Source organism: Hippopotamus amphibius, chromosome 2 (genome assembly GCF_030028045.1).
Source record: "Hippopotamus amphibius kiboko isolate mHipAmp2 chromosome 2, mHipAmp2.hap2, whole genome shotgun sequence".
Lineage (NCBI taxonomy): Eukaryota > Metazoa > Chordata > Mammalia > Artiodactyla > Hippopotamidae > Hippopotamus > Hippopotamus amphibius.
The window spans coordinates 7,880,259-7,897,589 of NC_080187.1; the positions used below are offsets into that span (position 1 = coordinate 7,880,259).

At 56.2% G+C, this 17,331-nt stretch overlaps 1 protein-coding gene across 3 annotated transcripts; it reads left to right on the forward strand.

Annotated features, from left to right (window-relative positions):
• Positions 1 to 70: 70 nt before the first annotated feature.
• On the forward strand, positions 71 to 16,727 carry GOLGA2 (golgin A2). 3 transcript variants are annotated; one of them, XM_057721227.1, is made up of 27 exons: positions 71 to 222; positions 1,652 to 1,774; positions 2,736 to 2,816; positions 5,663 to 5,779; positions 6,055 to 6,098; positions 6,200 to 6,263; positions 6,661 to 6,720; positions 6,916 to 6,996; positions 7,802 to 7,840; positions 8,109 to 8,171; positions 8,275 to 8,368; positions 8,468 to 8,574; positions 10,040 to 10,098; positions 10,399 to 10,540; positions 11,248 to 11,334; positions 11,442 to 11,549; positions 11,754 to 11,841; positions 12,334 to 12,671; positions 12,974 to 13,087; positions 13,824 to 14,069; positions 14,152 to 14,227; positions 14,462 to 14,550; positions 14,811 to 15,029; positions 15,120 to 15,222; positions 15,320 to 15,426; positions 15,510 to 15,663; positions 15,755 to 16,727. In XM_057721227.1, exons 1-27 carry the CDS (start codon positions 142 to 144, stop codon positions 15,955 to 15,957), a joined length of 3,087 nt encoding a protein of 1,028 aa, XP_057577210.1. In that variant the 5' UTR covers positions 71 to 141; the 3' UTR covers positions 15,958 to 16,727. The 3 variants fall into 3 exon arrangements, with proteins under 3 accessions (XP_057577210.1, XP_057577212.1, XP_057577211.1); XM_057721229.1 differs by lacking the exon at positions 5,663 to 5,779; XM_057721228.1 differs by lacking the exon at positions 2,736 to 2,816.
• The last annotated feature ends 604 nt before the right edge of the window (positions 16,728 to 17,331 follow it).

Below are 17,331 nucleotides of genomic sequence, written 5' to 3' on the forward strand. Positions count from 1 at the left end.
TGGCCAGTGGGATTAGAGCTATGAGGCCACGCCCACACGCGGCGGCCTAGTACCGCCCTGGTCCCGCCTTTTTTGGCTCTGTCTCGCAGCGGCGCGGTGGCTGCCGAAAGCAGTTCCGCAGGGGTTGCCGGGATCGTGCTGATGTGGCCCCCCCTTCCCCCGCCCCGTCCCGGGATGTCGGAAGAAACCCGACAGAGCAAATTGGCTGCGGCCAAGAAAAAGGTAAAACGTGCGGGGTCGCGGCTCCCTGACCCAGCCCGAGACCCCTCCGACGGCCGGGCCATGGCCAGAGTCTTTGCTGCCTCCGAGGCACACGGGGAGAGCCCCTCGGCGCCCCTTGGCGCCCCCCCCAAAAAGTATTCTCAGCCAGTCCCGCCCCCCGGCAGCCCAGCCCCCGCCCTCACTCGTCACCCCCGGTGACTTTGGGCCGGTGACCCGCGAGGCTTCCCGCACCAGGCTCGGCCCTCGCCTCCTGCCACTCAGAACCGGATCTGCTTGGGCTCCCTAGGTTTTCGATTTCCAAAAACCTAGGTCCCGGCCTTGCGTTCCCCTCCCCCACCGCGGAGCGGCGACTCGGGCGTCGGTAGGGAGGAGTGGAATGTAATTACGTCATAATCCCCCTCGAAACTGTCATGATCTTACGACCCAGGCCCCCCTCTGTTTTCATATCCTTTCCGGTTTCTCTGGTCGCGGCACAAATTTCCAGCTTGAAGGGGACTCGGGACTGTGGGACCTAGGTCGGACCAGCGTTCAGGCTCCCTCACTCTAGACTGTACCCCATCCTTGGATGTTGATAGCGTAAAAAAGCCTACACTTCCCCAGTGATCTCGAAACATTGACAATACCTCTGGGTGGCAGCGGGGAGAATGTGCCTTGTTTAGTTTGGTTTTCTCCTAGGTTTCTATGCAGAGAGACTTTCACATTTTAAATCCGAATTTTCTACCTCACATTCTAATTCTCTATTGATTCTGAGACCAGAGTGCCCGTCATTCAGTGCTCCTTTGGAGTGAGATCTGCTTATTCTCTGTGGGAGTTTCCCAAATCATCGTCTCAACACGGGGTGCCCTGAGTGCCACAGGATAAACATGGGAGTGGAGCATCAGTTTTGCTTGAAAGCCTTTTATGTTAGTGTGCTTAGGGATGACATTTGCCTAGATTTGTAAGATTATAATGGACTTCTCTCTGAAATGGTGTTTGGGTTGTCCTCTCTCTGTTACCTTCCCAGATTCACTAGGGTTGTGTGCCTTCACTGCCTTCTGCCATTAGGATAAGTGATGTAAAAGTTTGAGAAGTATTGGTGTGCAGTTCTAACCAGGGTGTTAGAAAGGACCCTGGTGTCTGATTAAATGTTTCCTTTTCCACCCCTGCTTCTGATTTTGCCCCCGGCAGCTACTGATTGATGTCATAACCCCAGATCTCAGAGTCAGAAGCCTGCATTTAAATTCCCTTTGTTGCCTGTTATTGCCTTTTTCTTCCCCCCAGCCATGTTATGAGTCCATTTCTTAAGTCATTGAGAACGATGACACCTTGTAGGGTTGTTGTGGCATTAAATCAGATGGCGAATAGCAGAGTATTTTGAAAACTGTAAAGTAGGATGTGAATACAGGGGGCTTATAGCTCTCATGCGCCTCACTGCTTTTCCTTTTTGCAGTTAAGGGAGTATCAGCAGAAGAACAGCCCTGGTGTTCCTGCAGGAGCTAAGAAAAAAAGAAAGATCAAGAATGGCAGTAGCCCGAAGACAACCACTTCTGGTGGTTGTCCCTCGCCTGAGGATGTAAGTCTTGCCTGGGCAGCTTCCGGGGATGGGGTGCTCAAGGGACAACAGTAGAGGGTAGTGGTTAAGGTTGTGGAAGAATTGTCAGATATTGGCTAAGAAGTTTGGGTTTGAATTCTGCCTCTCTCTCTGATGGGGATATGGTTTTGGGCAAGTGGTTTAAGCTCGTTGGGTCTCTGTTTCCACATTGGTGAAATTGGGGTAATACTGTCTTATGCTTACGAAGTTCGAATGAGATTGCTGTTGTTTTTATAACAATCCCTTAATACAGGGCCTGGTGCAAAGTAAACATTCAATAAAAAGAGTAGTTGCTACTCGACTTGCTGCTCTGGTGATCTTCCTTACCCCCAGCCTCGGGGGGGAAGCCAGGCAGTGAGAACAGCCGCTTGCCCTCAGGCTCTCCATTTAGAGGCACCAACAGAGCCCCAGGCTGTGGTGAGGAGAGTCCCAGGCACTTGGGTTAGGAGACCATGTGAGTTTCAAGGCCATCTTTGCCACCAGCTTGCTGGGTGACCTCAGGAAAATCACTTCGTCCCCTGGGCCTCAGCTTCCTCATCTGTAAGGTGATACTGTTGGATCAGATCATTGTCTTTCAGACTTATTTTTTTAGCAGTAGCCGCCTTTGTTCAAGCAGACCCTTATTCTGAAGTTGGTTTTTTAAAAGTCTGGGCCTGAGGGTCTAAGAGGCTATTAAGAGCTGCTGTGTTCATCTAAGGAGCTGTGTGACTGCATTGTTCCGGGGACTTTTCCATCTGTTTGTTTACCTTGATTTCTGCCTCTGGCAAGGCAGCAAGTGGCTGTTTGGAAAGATGGCACAGGCCATGGTATCGATCCCTTTCTCTCTTCTCCAGCATTCCATCGCCCTGAACCCGTCTCTTCTTCCCTCCCTGACTCTCTTGCCTCTCTAAGCCACTTTTCTCTTTCTCCCCCGCCCTTGTTTTTCCCTTTTCGCCTCCTGTAGATTCAGGACATTCTGAAGGTGCTGGTGTCCGACCTTAACCGCTCCAATGGGGTAGCGATCCCCCCATTGGACAAGTGGAAGGTGAGGCAGTGCCGAGTCCCCCTCTCTGGCTTGCTCCCTCCCAGCTCTGCATGCCCTGAGGCTTCTCTGGTTTGGGGGATACTTTGCCTCTGGCTTATTTTATGTTGCTGTCATTAACCCTCAGCCTGTTCATGTCTGCTTTTTCACCTGCTTGGTTGACTGGATCCCCCCGTCCCCCCATCTTTTATCACCTTTGAGAAGGTGAGACGCTCCTTGGAGGTTAAAGGTAACTTGGGAATCGCTTCCAGAGCAGGTGTGTGGGATTTGGGCTCTTTGAGCCTCCAGTTTGAATGTCCGTGGTGCTATGAGACGCGGAGAAGTTAAATAAAACCAAACCTTCAAGTCTTGCCCCCTGGGCATCTGTCCCCGAAATATCAATAGACCACAAAGTAGTTTGTGATTTTTTTTTTTTGAGTTGATGAATTCATTTTGGTTTGTCAGTAGGGAATGTAAGGTTAAGAGAAAAGGAGTTTATGTTATAGTTACAAGGATTGCGGTTATTTTTTCAGTGGAACTAACTGTTAGGGATGGGAGGTTAACCAAACACGTGAATGATCAGGACATTCTGCCCCTATTCTCTTTTAAAAATCAGCTGGACACTTGACCATATTCAGTGGGCCCTTGAGGCATGTAGCTGGGTGCTGGAGAAAATAGGTGAAAGAAACAAGATAGAAAGTGGCAACATTCCAAATGCTCAACAAGGCAGAGGTTGGTTCTAAATGGACTCGAGGCTGGAGGGGGTGGTATTTGAGTCCGGTTTGAAGATTAGAGGTGGGTAGCATTCATCCACATGGAGAGCAGGGGACATGGGAGTCCCAGGCAGGGGGTGTGGTGCAGGTAATGGCCAGGGTTATAAGCTCACAGAGTACTCTCTGGAAAGGCGGGGAGCCTGGGGTGCACCTGGACTAGGAGATGACCTCCCAACATGATGTTGGCACTTCCTCAATGAACTTCCTCGGGGACATCTGCCAGGCCAGAGGAGTAGGGCTGGAAGGGGTCAGGTCCCGCTGAAGATGGGCAGGGGGAGAGGGGCTGGGACAGGGCACTGTCGGCTGGGGTTAGAGTCTTTCAGTCATGAGGACTGCTCATGCCCAGTCGGTCGGGTCTGTCCAGGTGCAGTGACTCACCTTGTTGGCTCAGAGGAGACGCTGGGTGGCACGGGGAGGGGAGCACAGGCCTACGGGAGTCCTGAAGCTGTGCGTCTGCACTCCCGTTCCAAGGCCCTGGGCCCGCATCCTTCTGCTCTCCCGGAAATAAAGACCCAGAACCCCATATTCCCTTCTTGTTGTTTAAAAATCCTCTCTATATCAATAACTGTTTCCCACTCTCGTATTGCAGGCCTGTGATTGCAGTGTCCTGGGTAGAGCTGATGGCATTTCCAGCAATGAGGACTAATGGATAGAAAAAAAGTTTTTTGTTTTTTTTTTTAATGGAATGGGGCATTTGGAGGGAGTGGACAATGTTTTTTTAAAATTTCATGGTTAGGTTTATGACTCAAAATTATGAAATAACTTGGTTACTCACGATACAGTCATATTATGTATATTTAAGTTCTTGGAAAAATATTTTTTTCCCCTTCCGAGCTTTCTTGTTTCTAATGCTAGGGATTTGTGGGCACGCAGGAGGCCAGGAGGGACCCAGGGCTCACCAGGGCCCACGGCTATGAGTGTGCTCCCCTCCCCCAAGGTCTCATGCCTAGCCAGCTGCTGAACCCCTGCTCTTACCTATTAGACTCAGTAGTACAGGTTGGCAAGGCAACACCAGGTTCCAGGGTCAAAGGTCACAGTGTGGACAGTCCCCGTGCACACAGCTTGATTCACCTCCAGCTCCCCAGGCTCTGCCGCACTTGCTCTAAGGAGAACAGTAGATTTGGGTTTTCAGAGACTAGGGCTGCCGGTGTCCAGAGAGCAGGCAGCCCTTTCGCCCAAGAGAGGTGCAGCCTCTTCTTTCCGGACCAGGTTTCGCTGGGCAGGCCTTGGCTCCCTGGCGCTCTTCCCTTGTCAAGCTTTGGCTTGTCAGCCTTCTTCCCCATCTTGCCTTTTTGAACATGAGTGCTCTCGAGCCAGAGGCTTGGACCAGATGTCAGGCCTGAGCCTGGAGAGAGGCCGAGTGGGGCTCTGGTCGAGCAAGTAGATCCACTTGGGGGAAGAGGGAGCTTCTCCGTGGCTCCTGGTCCTCAGTCCCACGATTGTTCTCCAAGATGCCAGGACTCAAAAGGGAGACATCTTACCTCCAGTTTCTCAGCTGTTCATTGGTTGGGTAGGTGTTTTGGAGCCAGGAGGTTGGGGTGGGGTAGTGGCCATGGTTTTCTTTTTGCCTCCAGGAGCAGGAAGAGCCTTCTCGTTGGGCAGCTTCTTTCCCAAAAACGGCCTGAGTCGTGGAGACGCACCCAGTGGTGGGGAGGAGGAGGGAAGGAAGGGAGAGCGAGAGGAAAGAGGCGGGCGGCTCTGTTTCTCGCTCACTGCTGCCCTCTGCCCAGCAGGGCCCCGGGCGAGGGGCCCTCTGGGCACAGACTGGCTTTCTGGAAGAGCAGTGCCTTGCTTCTCTCTGACTTGGCACACCTTCCTCCCACCTGCTGCGGCTGCCGCAGGTCAGCCAGGGAGCTGAGCTCCAGGGAGAACGAGGCCCACGTGTTCACGAAGGAGGCCGTGCAGTTCCGGAAGGCTGCCGAGCGGCCCGAGGTCCGGGCAAGCCATAGCCACACCCCAGAGTGGCTCCCAGCATGTGTGACTGTTACTCTGACTGCAGCAACACCTGTCCTACCTGCTCTGCACCCATGCGTCTGTGGCAGCAAGGCACCTCTTGCCCCGCATGGCCCCCTAACCCCCTGCTCTGTTCTGTGACAGGCGCCCAAAGACTGCGCCGCTCCTGTTACACCATCTGCTGATGACACCGTGTCACCTGGCGGTGTCCCTTCCCCCTGTGCTAGTCCCCCCTGTGTCACTAGCATGGCATCGACTCAGGTGTGTGCCTCTTCCCCCTCGGCCCGCTGCCCCACTCTGTGCTCGCCCCCTCCTCCTTCCCGGGGCACTGGACCTACTGTGGAGCCTCTTCCCTTTTCTTCAGGTAGCTTGGCTCCTAGAGCCGGATGCCCTTCCTGAGGGCTGGGATGGGGGAGGCCAAAACCAAGTTCTCCTTAAGGTTCACGGAGATGGAAGGTGGTTGGAATGAGCTTGGGGCCCATGGGTGGTTCTTACTGGAAATTGAATGACCGATTCATACGTTTCTTCCCACACAGAACCACGATGCTGACAATGGCCCTAGTCCCATTGATGAAAGCACGTGAGTGTCTCCCATGGGGGCAGCAGTCCCTAGGCTACTGCCCATGACCCCTTCTTTCCCGTCGAGCCTGCTGCACCCCTGACTGCTGTGTTCATCCCCAGATCTTTCTCATCCACCGAGAGCCTGCGACAGCTATCTCAGCAGCTCAACGGTCTTGTGTCCGAGGTACCCCCCCAAAGTTGGGCCCGGAGGAGGCTAGAGCGGGAAGGAAATTATGATGGAAAGAAGAGGAAGGGAAGAGCCTGGGACCTGGCAGCTTGGCTGGATAGTGTTTAGCTAGTTATTACTTCTCTGAGTCTCCTCTTTGAAGCTGTCCAAATGAAGGGGTTGGACCATGAGATTGGTTACATAATTTTACCCTGTGGATGAGAGCTGCTTGCAAGGGGAGGGACAAGGGGGAATTAAGAACCAGGAGAAATTGGCACAGGGAGGGGTTAAGGGGCTGGGAGCAAGTTAGGCAGAAAAGGAAGTGTCGCCAGTTGATGGGAAGACAAGATTTTGGGGGGCTTAGGCCTTGAGGGGGCAGAGAACGTCTCCATGTGAGCCCTCTCGTCTCTCCTAGTCTTCATCTTACATCAATGGGGAGGGCCTAGCATCTCCTGCTAACATAAAGAATCTGGAGGTAAGTGGGCCTGCACCATGGCCCAGTGACCCTGCAGGCCAGCCACCGCCCGCCCCCCACCTCCTCCCACAGTGGGGGCTGGGTGCCCCACTGCCAGCTGAGACAGCCCAGACACCCCCCAACCCTAATGATTGCTCTCTCTACCTCTCCCCCCACCCCTCCTCCAACTCCTCCTCCTCTCTGCATGCGCCTCAGAGCCGGTACCAAGAACTATCAGTAGCCCTGGACACCAGCAATCTAACAAACAAACAACTCAGTAGCAAGATAGAGCGATTGGTAAGAGTCCAGTGTTGTCCCCTGATTCCACGCTGCCGATCTGGGGCTCCAGTCTCACCTTGGGGCTCTGAAGAAAGGGGCTGGGGACCCCTGGTGCCGTGGGAGAAAGGGGTGCTGGGGGGTCTAGGTCTCAGCTGGAGGGCCCCCGGAACATGCATGCAGCATGGCTCTCTCTGTGGCTGCCCTGTTTGCCTACTCTGTTCTCCAGACACCCCTGCTTGAGTCCTCCCCCCGCTTGCCCTGGGTCTGTTGCTTCTAGAGGAAGCAGTAGCTCGACTGGTGTGTCCTAGCCCTGTCTCAGCCCCTGATTTGTTCCAACTTTGACCTTGGACAGGTCACCTCTCCTCCCTGGGCTTTAGTTTCCCGAAGAGGTAGAATTAGAGGGTGTCCAAGGTCCCTCTTAAGCTTAAAAAAATCAAAGATTTAAAGGTCCTTTTCATTCCCGTATCTGTGCTGTTAGGAACAGAGCCTGGCCTGCAGTGTGTGCTCAGGAAACATTCCTTGAGTGAATGCCCCCTTCCAGATCGCAAGCTGGCAGGGGGTGGTCTTTACCTTCTCAGACTCCATTTCTAAAGGTTTATGTCAATGTCCCTTCAAGGGAATCAGATCCAGACTCGCTGCTGTAGCCGTGAGCAAAACCTCCCAAGACCCAAAGTCCCTTAGCTTGAGAAGCATTCGTCTGTTCACGTCCCCAGGAACTCTCCCTTTCTGACCCGTTCCAGGGCCCTGCCCATCCCTCCTCCTTGGTCTGAGGGTCACGGGAAAGGGGGCAACCTCAGTCACCTTTCTTTGACTCTCCCCACAGAAACAAGAGAACCAGGAAACTTTGGATCAACTGGAAAAAGTAACGTGATTTCTTTGTTTGCTCCTCCCATGGCTGATGGGTTTGGGGGGAGGGTTCAGATGTAGAGGCCCATTCTCCTCTTGCCTGCCCGCAACCTGGAGAAATAGGGGGCTCACCCCCTGCCCTTCCCTGCCCCTCCCCTACTCCTGGGGTGGCCGATTATCTGTTCTCATTGGTGGGCTTGTCCTGGGCCATTGGTGGCATTCTGGGGGGGTGTGTCCTTTGCTGCCTCCTCCTGGTAAGGGCTGTTTCCTCTCCCTTCCTGCAGGAGAAGAAGGAATTTGAGCAGAAGCTAGTAAAGGAACAAGGGGCTCTGAGAGAACAACTGCAGGTGAGCGGGCCGAACCAGGGTCCCTCATGGCCCCCAGGATACATTGCTTTTTCTCTCTTTCAGCACTCTCTTTTTTCCTCTCTTTTTGCCCTTTCTCCCAAAGGTCCACATTCAGACCATAGGGATTCTGGTGTCCGAGAAGACGGAATTACAGACAGCCCTGGCTCACACCCAACAGGCAGCCAGGCAGAAAGCAGGTGGGAATCTAGGCGCCCTTTCACCCCCTGGCCAGGCGCGCTGGCTGCCCTTCAGTGGGATTCCTTCTTCCGGCTTCCCTTGTCACGCTGTCATTTCAGGAGAGTCGGAGGAGCTTGCTAATCGCCTGCAGTCATCCAGGCAGCGCGTGGGTGAGCTGGAGCGGACGCTGTCTGCCGTCTCCACGCAGCAGAAGCAGGCCGATAGGGTGAGCCCAGCAGCCTGCCCATCCCTTGCAGGTGGTGGAGAGGGGAAGTGAGCCTAAAGGTCCCTTCGGCAGGATGGAGTGACTCGCTGCCCAGAAGGCAGCACAGGCCGTTCCTTGCTGCTGTAAAGTTGCGTGGTTGTGAGAAGCCGCTGGGATATGAGTTGGTTCCGTGGACGAGTTGCGGGGGTGGGGGGTGCTGTCTAGAGCGAGCCCTGGATGCAGAGCCCAGAGCCTGAGCGCCAGCCTTGCCCTTAACTGGCACTGGGCTCTGGCCCAAGTGCTAGGTGTTTGGGCTGTGAAGGTTCAGAACAGTATTTTTAGTCTCTTACCACACTAAGAAGGGGAAAAGTAGGTGTGTGTAATATATATAAGACTTGTCGGAAAGGATTCATAAAAACCCAAGGGAGAGGAACAGGGTGGCTGAGAGATATCTCTTTTGTACCTGTTGAGTTTGGGGCTACGTGAGAGTACCATCCATTCAAAAAATGAACAAAGGGGACTTTCCTGGTGGTCCAACGGTAAAGAATCCGCCTTGCAATGCAGGGGACGCGGGTTCGATCCTTGGTCAGGGCACTAAGGTCCTATGTGCCGCGGCGCAACTAAGCCCGCGCGCCACAACTACTGAGCTTGCATGCCTCAACTAGAGAGCCTGCGTGCTGCAAACTACAGAGCCCACGCGCCCTGGAGCCTGCACACCACAACTAGAGAGAAGCCCACGTGCCACAAAGAAAGATCCTGCATGCCAAAAAACAAACAAAAGACCCCCCCAAACCCACAAAAGATTACAATACAATTCAATCCCCACCTCATATCTGTGCCACCACCCCGGGGAGAAAACATGGGTGAAGAATCCCAGCACTGAATGATTTTAGGCGACCCACTTAGCCTCTAATATTCATTCACCTGTGAAGTGCAGGTAGTAATAGTAACTGCCTCCCACGGTGATTGTGAGTTTGAGATGGGAATATTGGCTGAGAAGGCATTCAGGAGACGTTCGGATGTGGTGCTGATAACAGTGAGAACGATGGCAGTGTTACCTGCTGTCCCTGGGCCTCTTAGCCAGCCGTGAGTTAGATCTCTCCACCTGCCCCTTCCCCCCTTCCCGAGTTCTTATCGAAACCAAATGAGGGGACTTCCCTGGTGGTCCAGTGGGTAAGACTCTGAGCTCCCAATGCAAGGGCCTCGGGTTTGATCCCTGGTCGGGGAACTAGATCCCGCATGCTGCAACAAAAAATCCCGCGTGCCGCGGTGAGGATTCCGAGTGCAGCAGTGGAGACTCGGCGCAGCCTAAATAAATAAATAAGTAAGATATTAAAAAAAAAAAAAAATGAAACCCCAAATGAGAACATGAGCTTCGAAGTGCTTTGAAAAAATATAAAGCCTGACACCAGGGGAGGACGTGTTGCTGCCGTTAGTCTGCATCTTCCAGCCGCCTTATCCTGCCCTTGCCTCTCTGTGTTTGCAGTACAACAAAGAATTAACCAAAGAGCGGGATGCCCTCAAGCTGGAGTTATACAAGAACAAGTAGGATGGGGATGGTGGGGGAGGGCGGGGAGGTGGGGGGGAGCCAAGGGACCAGGGCGAGGAGGTGGTACAGGTTTGGAAGTGTTTGGAGCCAGGCTCTCGTCCCAGCTGTGCCACTGACTCCTGCTGTGGCCTCAGGCAACTCACGTCCTCTCTCTGGCCTGCCACTTGTGACTCTTGATCCTGGGGTCCCTTCCAAAGCAACTGTTCTGTGGTGCTGTGGCATAGGTAGTGGGTTGATCACCAGATCGATCCTCTCCATTCTCTACTCACACCTCCCTCCACTGCCTCCGGCCACAGCAAAAGCAACGAGGACCTGAAGCAGCAGAACTCGGAGCTGGAGGAGAAGCTGCGGGTGGTGGTGACAGAGAAGGCGGCCGTGCAACTGCGGGTGGGGGAGCTGCAGAAGAAGCTGGAGATGTCGGAGCTGCTGCTGCAGCAGGTGGGGCTGCAGCCCTGGAGGGTGGGGGCCCCACCCGGTGGGCCGGGAGCCAGAAAATGCGGATCCTTGTTCTGGCCCTGCCCTGGACTCCTCTAGAGATAGGAGAAAAACCGGGGCCTTGCGCAGACCTCTGGAGTCAGACTCTCAGGGATAGGGCTTTTTTATTTTTATCTGTTGAAGCATCCTGGTTGAAAACCCTTGTTTTATGGGTAACAGTTATGAGGCTCACCCGTGAGTCTGCTTCCTTCCTCTTGGGGGCCATGCCTCCAGGTAGACAGGATGCCCAAGTCAGAGAGCCTCTTCAGTTTTTCTGCACACACAGCAGTTCTCTGCTCTCCTGCCATCAGTAAGGGTATGATTAAAGGGTGCCATGTTCATATATTGGACTGCTATGTAACCGTTATAAAAATTAAGTATATCTTGTTTGCAGCGAAGTGAAACTGAGTTGCAGAACCGTATATGATACCACCCTGGCACAGCACAGCTGCACTGTGCACTCCTTAAACATGGTTGCATATGTGTGGAAAGGGGTCGAGAAGGATACACAGTGGATTGAGGTGGTTGGGGAGCAATGAATATTTACTAAAAATAAAGCCTGCAGATGTGGCACTAATAACATGAGGACAACCCTGTACGTTGACCTTTGGGGGAGTTACTGGTGGAACATCCTGGGCTCCCCAGATCCAACCTCACTTTTCACCGTCCAGTTTTCTAGTCAACCTACTCCTGACAGCAGCCAGCAGTTACAGCAGGCCCTGGAAGAGCAGGCACAGCTGGAGACGCACGTGGAACGGGTGAGGCTTTGCAGAGGGAGGGGTGTGGGGGGAGGATGACCCCAGGTGACCGGGAACAGGTGAGGCCTTGGGACAGCCCCTGCTAACTTCTGCGCCCACTCTCGCAGCTGAAGGATTCGCTGAAGCAGCTACAGGCGGAGAGAGACCAGTATGTGGTGAACATGAAAGAAGAGAACGCCATGTGGCAGCAGAAGATGCAGCAGGTGCTGGAGCAGGTGAGATGCGCCCTCCGACCCCCCCGCCACCTTAGGTAGTCACTTGGTCTTCCTGGGCACCTGTGAAATAGGAATCACGGCATGTGCGTGGCTGGCGGTGGAAGTGTGTATCCAGAGGTGGGGGTGGAGGGGAAGACGGTCGCCTGGCCCTTCCTTGATGCCCTCCCTCTCTGTGCCCCTCCCCTTCCCCCATGCTTCGGGCAGATGAGCAAGTTGAGGGAAGAAAAGGAGCACAGCGTGAGTCAGGTGCAGGAGCTGGAGACCAGTTTGGCTGAACTGCGGAACCAGATAGGTGAGCTGGGGCCAGGGCGTCCTGGATCCGGACTAGTGTCAGGGCTGGTGAGGGCGGCTGAACATGGAGGTGGGTGGGTGGAAGGGCACCGTGTCCAAGGGAAAGAGATCTGTCCCAGGAGTTGGCAAGTCTTGCAATTTCTCTGAACTTCAGTGTCCCCATCTGCAAAAAAGGGGTGAAGTGCCCACTGTCGTCCTGAGCATAGAGATGTAAGGAACTCTGAACGTGTCTTGAAAGATTGAGCCAGGAAGCCAAGATTTGGGGCAAGGAGGCTGAAACAGAAGCTGTGGACCAAGAAGAGGATATTTTGGAGGGAATTCCCTGGTGGTCCAGTGGTTAAGATTCCACACTTCCACTGCAGGGGGCATGGGTTCGATGCCTGGTTGGGGAGTTGAGATTCTGTCTGAGGCATGGTACGGCCGAAAAAAAAAAAAGTGGGTTTTTTGGAGACTGCAGGGGCGAAAGGCCCTGACGGTATGCTCCCTTTGTCAGCTGTGCCCCCACCTCAGGAGCCCCCAGCCGGGCCCACGGAGGTAGAACAGCGGCTGCAGGCGGATGCTGAGCGGCTGCAAAAGGAACTGGAGAGCCTGGCGGGGCAGCTACAGGCACAGGTGAAGGACAATGAGAGTTTGAGTCACCTGAATCAGGAGCAGGAGCAGCGGCTGCTGGAGCTGGAGCGGGCAGCCGAGTGCTGGGGGGAGCAGGCAGAGGAGCGCAGGCAGATCCTGGAGAGCATGCAGAGCGACCGCACCACCATCAGCCGCGCGCTATCCCAGAACCGCGAGCTCAAGGAGCAGCTGGCTGAGCTGCAGAACGGATTCGTCAAGCTGGTGCGCAGCCCCGCCCGGCCAGCCTGCCCTCTTTCCTGGCCAAGGCCTTTGGGGTGGGCGAGGCACTTAACCCCTCTGGGGGCCTTGGTTTTCCCACCTGTAAAATGGGTGATTTGGACCTTTCGTGAAATGGTGCCCAGGAAGGCACCCTGTGAGCCAGAGGGCCCTGCTCAGAGGGACGTGGGGGGAGGGGGCTGTCTTACCTAGCTGCCGCCACCCTTCCCTGCGCTGTGGGAGGCGGACACCAAGTTCTGGGGTCTCCAGCTGCACTGGGTGGCTGCTGATTGCTTCTCTCTGTGCAGTCCAACGACAACATGGAGATTACCGGTGCGCTGCAGTCGGAGCAGCACATCAAGAAGGAGCTGGCCAAGAAGCTGGGCCAGCTGCAGGAGAAGCTCGGGGAGCTGAAGGAGACGGTAACCCCTGCCCCAGCCGGAAGGGCTAGGAGACGGGCACCAGCCTCTGGGGAGGGACTGGTGACCCCAGAGTCCTTCAGACCCCGTGACTGCTCGTTGCCCCCTGGCCTCTGACTTTCAGAGTTGGGTAGCCCTGGACCGTAGGTCATTGTCCCCGCTAGAGGCATCAAGCCCCTAATTAGAGGGGAAGAGAGGGTGTACAGTGGCCGGCACCTCAGGTTCAGCCCTGGATTCAGCCCTCGCATCTCTAAGCCTCAGTTTCCTTAACTTAAAAGGAGATTATCGGAGTACCATGGTAGTTCAGTGGTTAAGACTCCAAGCTTCCACTGCAGGGGGCTGGGATTCAGTCCCTGGTCAGGGAACTAAGATCCTGCATGCCACACAGCTTGACCAAAGAAATAAGAAAAGAAAAAAAAAGGTCAGCATTTTCCTCCTAGAGGTGTTGGAGATTAGAGAATCATGCATGTAAAGCCTTTGGCGTTCAGTGTGTACCTTACAGATGTTGGCTGGAGCTCTCTGCTCTTCCCCACCTTAAGACAGAAGTTGTGATGAGGGGTGGGGCTGGGTGACAGCTGCATGGGGCTCTGGAGCGAGGAAGGCAGGGGCCTGGGCAGCCGGCAGAGGCCCGAGGTGCCTGCCTCAGGGCAGAGGGATCTGTGCCCAGCCTTCCCAGTCTATGGGCTCAGACTCTGGAGGCCAGCCACCACCCCCCCTCACCCCCGGGGTCTTCCCGCAGGTGGAGGCGAAGACCCAAGAGGCCCAGGATCTGCAGCAGCAGCGGGACCAGTGCCTGAACCACCTGCAGCAGTATGTGGCCGCCTACCAGCAGCACGTGGCCGCCTACCAGCAGCTGGCCTCTGAGAAGGAGGCGCTGCACAAGCAGGTGCTGCTGCAGACCCAGCTCATGGACCGGCTGCAGCACGAGGAGGTCCAGGGCAAGGTGGCGGCGGAGGTGGCCCGCCAGGAGTTACAGGACACCCAGGTGAGGGCGTCTGAGTGCTGGGCCCCTGAGCGGGGAGGCCTGCAGCCTGTGTCCCTCCTCACTCTCTTTCCTGGCCCCTTAGGAGCGCCTGGAAGCAGCCAAGCAGCAGAACCAGCAGCTCCAGGCCCAGCTGAACCTCGTGGCTGTGTCTGGGGAAGGCAAGTGGGACGGCCCGGAGGGAGAACACGCCGCCCGAGGAGCAGGGGCACTTTTCACAGCGTCGAATTGAGTTAGAAGGGAACTTTGGGACAGCAAATCTTCTTCCTCTGGCACCTGGCTGGCCCAGGGTTGCAGAGTGAGGTGGGGGGCAGAGCCGGGCCCCGAGCTTTGGTCCTGGCCTGCCCCACCTCCCTTGTCAGGTTGTCTGAGGCCCCCCTGTCTGTCCCCAACAGGAGCCGGACTGGACGGCGAGGAGGAGGACGAGGAGGCTCCCCGGCTGAAGCTGAGTGTGCCCGAGGAGCTCGAGAGCCGAGAGGAGCTGGTGAGCCACTCTCCCCGCTCCATCCTGCCTCACTTCCCGCCTCCCTGTGCAGTTCCTCTCCGACACTCTTCGTGGTTTCCCTCCCTCTGACTTCTCTTGACCCCCAACCTCCCCTGGGAGCCACAGTCAGGTGCCATGTCATCCTTGAACCACAGGCGTGCCCGCTGAGACCCCAAGGGAGGGAGCGTGTCTCTGCTTTCCTGCCCCTCGCTGGTCCTGAGTACCCCCCACAAAAGCACGTGTGCACCTCTTGCTGGCAGGTGGCGTTTTTTAACTCGGCCTTAGCCAGTGCTGAGGAAGAGCAGGCCCGGCTGCGCGGGCAGCTGAAGGAGCAAAAGCTTCGCTGCCAGAGCCTGGCCCACCTGGCAGCCCCGGCCCAGGACGAGGCGGAGAAGGAGGCCCCAGCCTCCGGGGCCGGCGGGGACAGTGTGTCTGCAGAGACCCACCGGGCCCTCCAGGTGGCCATGGACAAGCTGCAGGTGAGTGAGTTGCCCGCATGGGGGTCCAGGAAGGGTGGGGGCCTGCGGGTGGGTCACGGCCAAGCTCTGACCCTGCTGTTCTGGCTTCAGGGCCGCTTTACAGAGCTCATGCAGGAGAAAGTGGATCTGAAAGAGCGGGTCGAGGAGCTGGAGCATCGCTGTATCCAGCTGTCCGGAGAGACAGACACTATTGGTGAGCGGAGAGGTGGGGGCCCGGGGTGGGGGGGCCGCAGGGCTGGATCAGGGCCGCCCTGCATCTGAGCCCCGTCCACCCTCCTCGCTCCCCGCAGGAGAATACATCGCCCTTTATCAGAGTCAGAGGGCGGTGCTGAAGGCGCGGCACCGGGAGAAGGAGGAGTACATTAGCCGCCTGGCTCAGGACAAGGAAGAGATGAAGGTAGGGGTCCTTCTGACCATCTCTGTGGGCGGGGGCGGGGCGGGGCGGGGCGGGCTGGGGGTGCTGAGCGCCTTTCTCTCTAGGTGAAGCTGCTGGAGCTTCAGGAACTGGTCTTACGCCTGGTTGGTGAGCGAAATGAATGGTATGGCAAGTTCCTGGCTGCCCAGAACCCTGCTGGTGAGCCCACTTCAGCACCCCCAGACCCCCAGGAGGCTGGCGCTGCTGACAGCGAGAGTGGTGAGTGGCGCCCGTGGGGAGTACCGGCGGGCGGGCCGGCGGGGGAGGGCTGGCGCACCACTCCAAGCCCCGCTGCGTGCTCTCTCCAAAGGTCTCCGTGAGGTGAGCCTCGAGGACAGCGCGGAGCCCCCCCAGGGGGAGACGGCCCCCGAGAACCCCACCGCACAGCAGATCATGCAGCTGCTGCGTGAGATCCAGAACCCCCAGGAGCGCCCGGGCTTGGGCAGCAGCCCCTGCATCCCCTTCTTCTACCGGGCCGACGCCAACGATGAAGTGAAGATCATGGTGATCTAGTTGTGTGACACTAGCAGGCAGAGACCAGAGAGGCGGGGCTGGGGGCGCTGCCGCCACCCACCCCTGCCTCCCCGTCCCTCCTTCCCGGCGCCCCTTGATCCCAAAACTAGCAAGCTGAAACCCCTGAAGAGGGGTATGCGCCCCCTGTCTAATGGGGGGAGACACATAGGTGCAGACCCCTTGCCATCTTGGCCAGGGCTGTGTCTTGATCTCTGGGCTGTTAATAGCTCCAGGAAAACAAAGAGCCAGAGGCTCAATAAACGCAGTTTATTTATGAGGCTGCTCTTCTCGGGGAACAGGGGCTCCCTGGTGGTCTTCTCACCCCCACCAAGCAGCCCTCCCTTCAGAGGGGCTCATGCATCCTCTATTCAGAGGCACTTTGGGGCAAAAGTGCCCCCCCCCCCCCCCCCGCCCAGCTAGGCAACTGGGCAGCACTCTCGCAGGCCTTGGGACAGTTGGGCAAACCGAGGCCAGGCAAGGACATAAGCTGGTGGCGGAGTGGGCTCCCTCCCCAGTGTTTATACTGTAACTGTGTAACATTTTGTATATTCTGGAGGTAGGGCAGCCGCTGTATCATAGTGGAGGTTGGAGCTGGTGATGGGGAGGAGCTTCTATTAAATATTTGGGGCTGGGGAAACTTATTTATTGATAGTATAGGACAGAGAGAGAGGTGGAGGCGGGGACGGGTTTGTTGTGCCCGGGTGATTCGACTCCTGTTTGTTTCACTTGGTTCACTTTTTATTTCAGAATAAAAGAATTTAGCCATACGACTTCTCTTTGTGTGTTTCTTTTTTCCGTCACTGGGTCACCTGGGTCTGTGCCGTGAGCACTAAACAGGGAGCGGGTCCTGCCAGCAGAGGGCAGGCTTCTGGTTGTGCCGATTCCCCAGTGTGTCTGACCACGTCCAACAGGGCCGTTAGAGATCTTCCAAGGCCTGTCACCTGTGTGCTGCTGGTGAAGCCTGGGGGTTCCCAGGGGGGCTGCCGTGGGGCTCTCAGGGGAAGTCCTGCCTTAGTGGCCGAGAGACTAGAAGTCTGATCTAATCCTGGGGAGAGAAGGCAGGGTGCCACAGCACCCTGAGTGCTGACTTCTGGTCCAGGTGTTTTCCATTCCATCACCCTGCCCCTCTGGTGGCCCATCCCTCCACAGGGCCTGCCTGGCCCGTGCCTCCCATCCTCTGTCCCGTGCCTCCCATCCTTTGTCCCGGCCCTCTAGTGGCCAGAGCAGGGTTCGCAGGATGAGGATCACCTGACTCCAGGTGCTTTCCCAGTAGGCCTCGGGAAAGGATGGGGCTTTTCTACCCACAGCTTACAGCAGCCTAGCAATAGCTGGGCCCTTCCCCATCCCTCACTCCAGTGTTTAAACCTTTAGCTC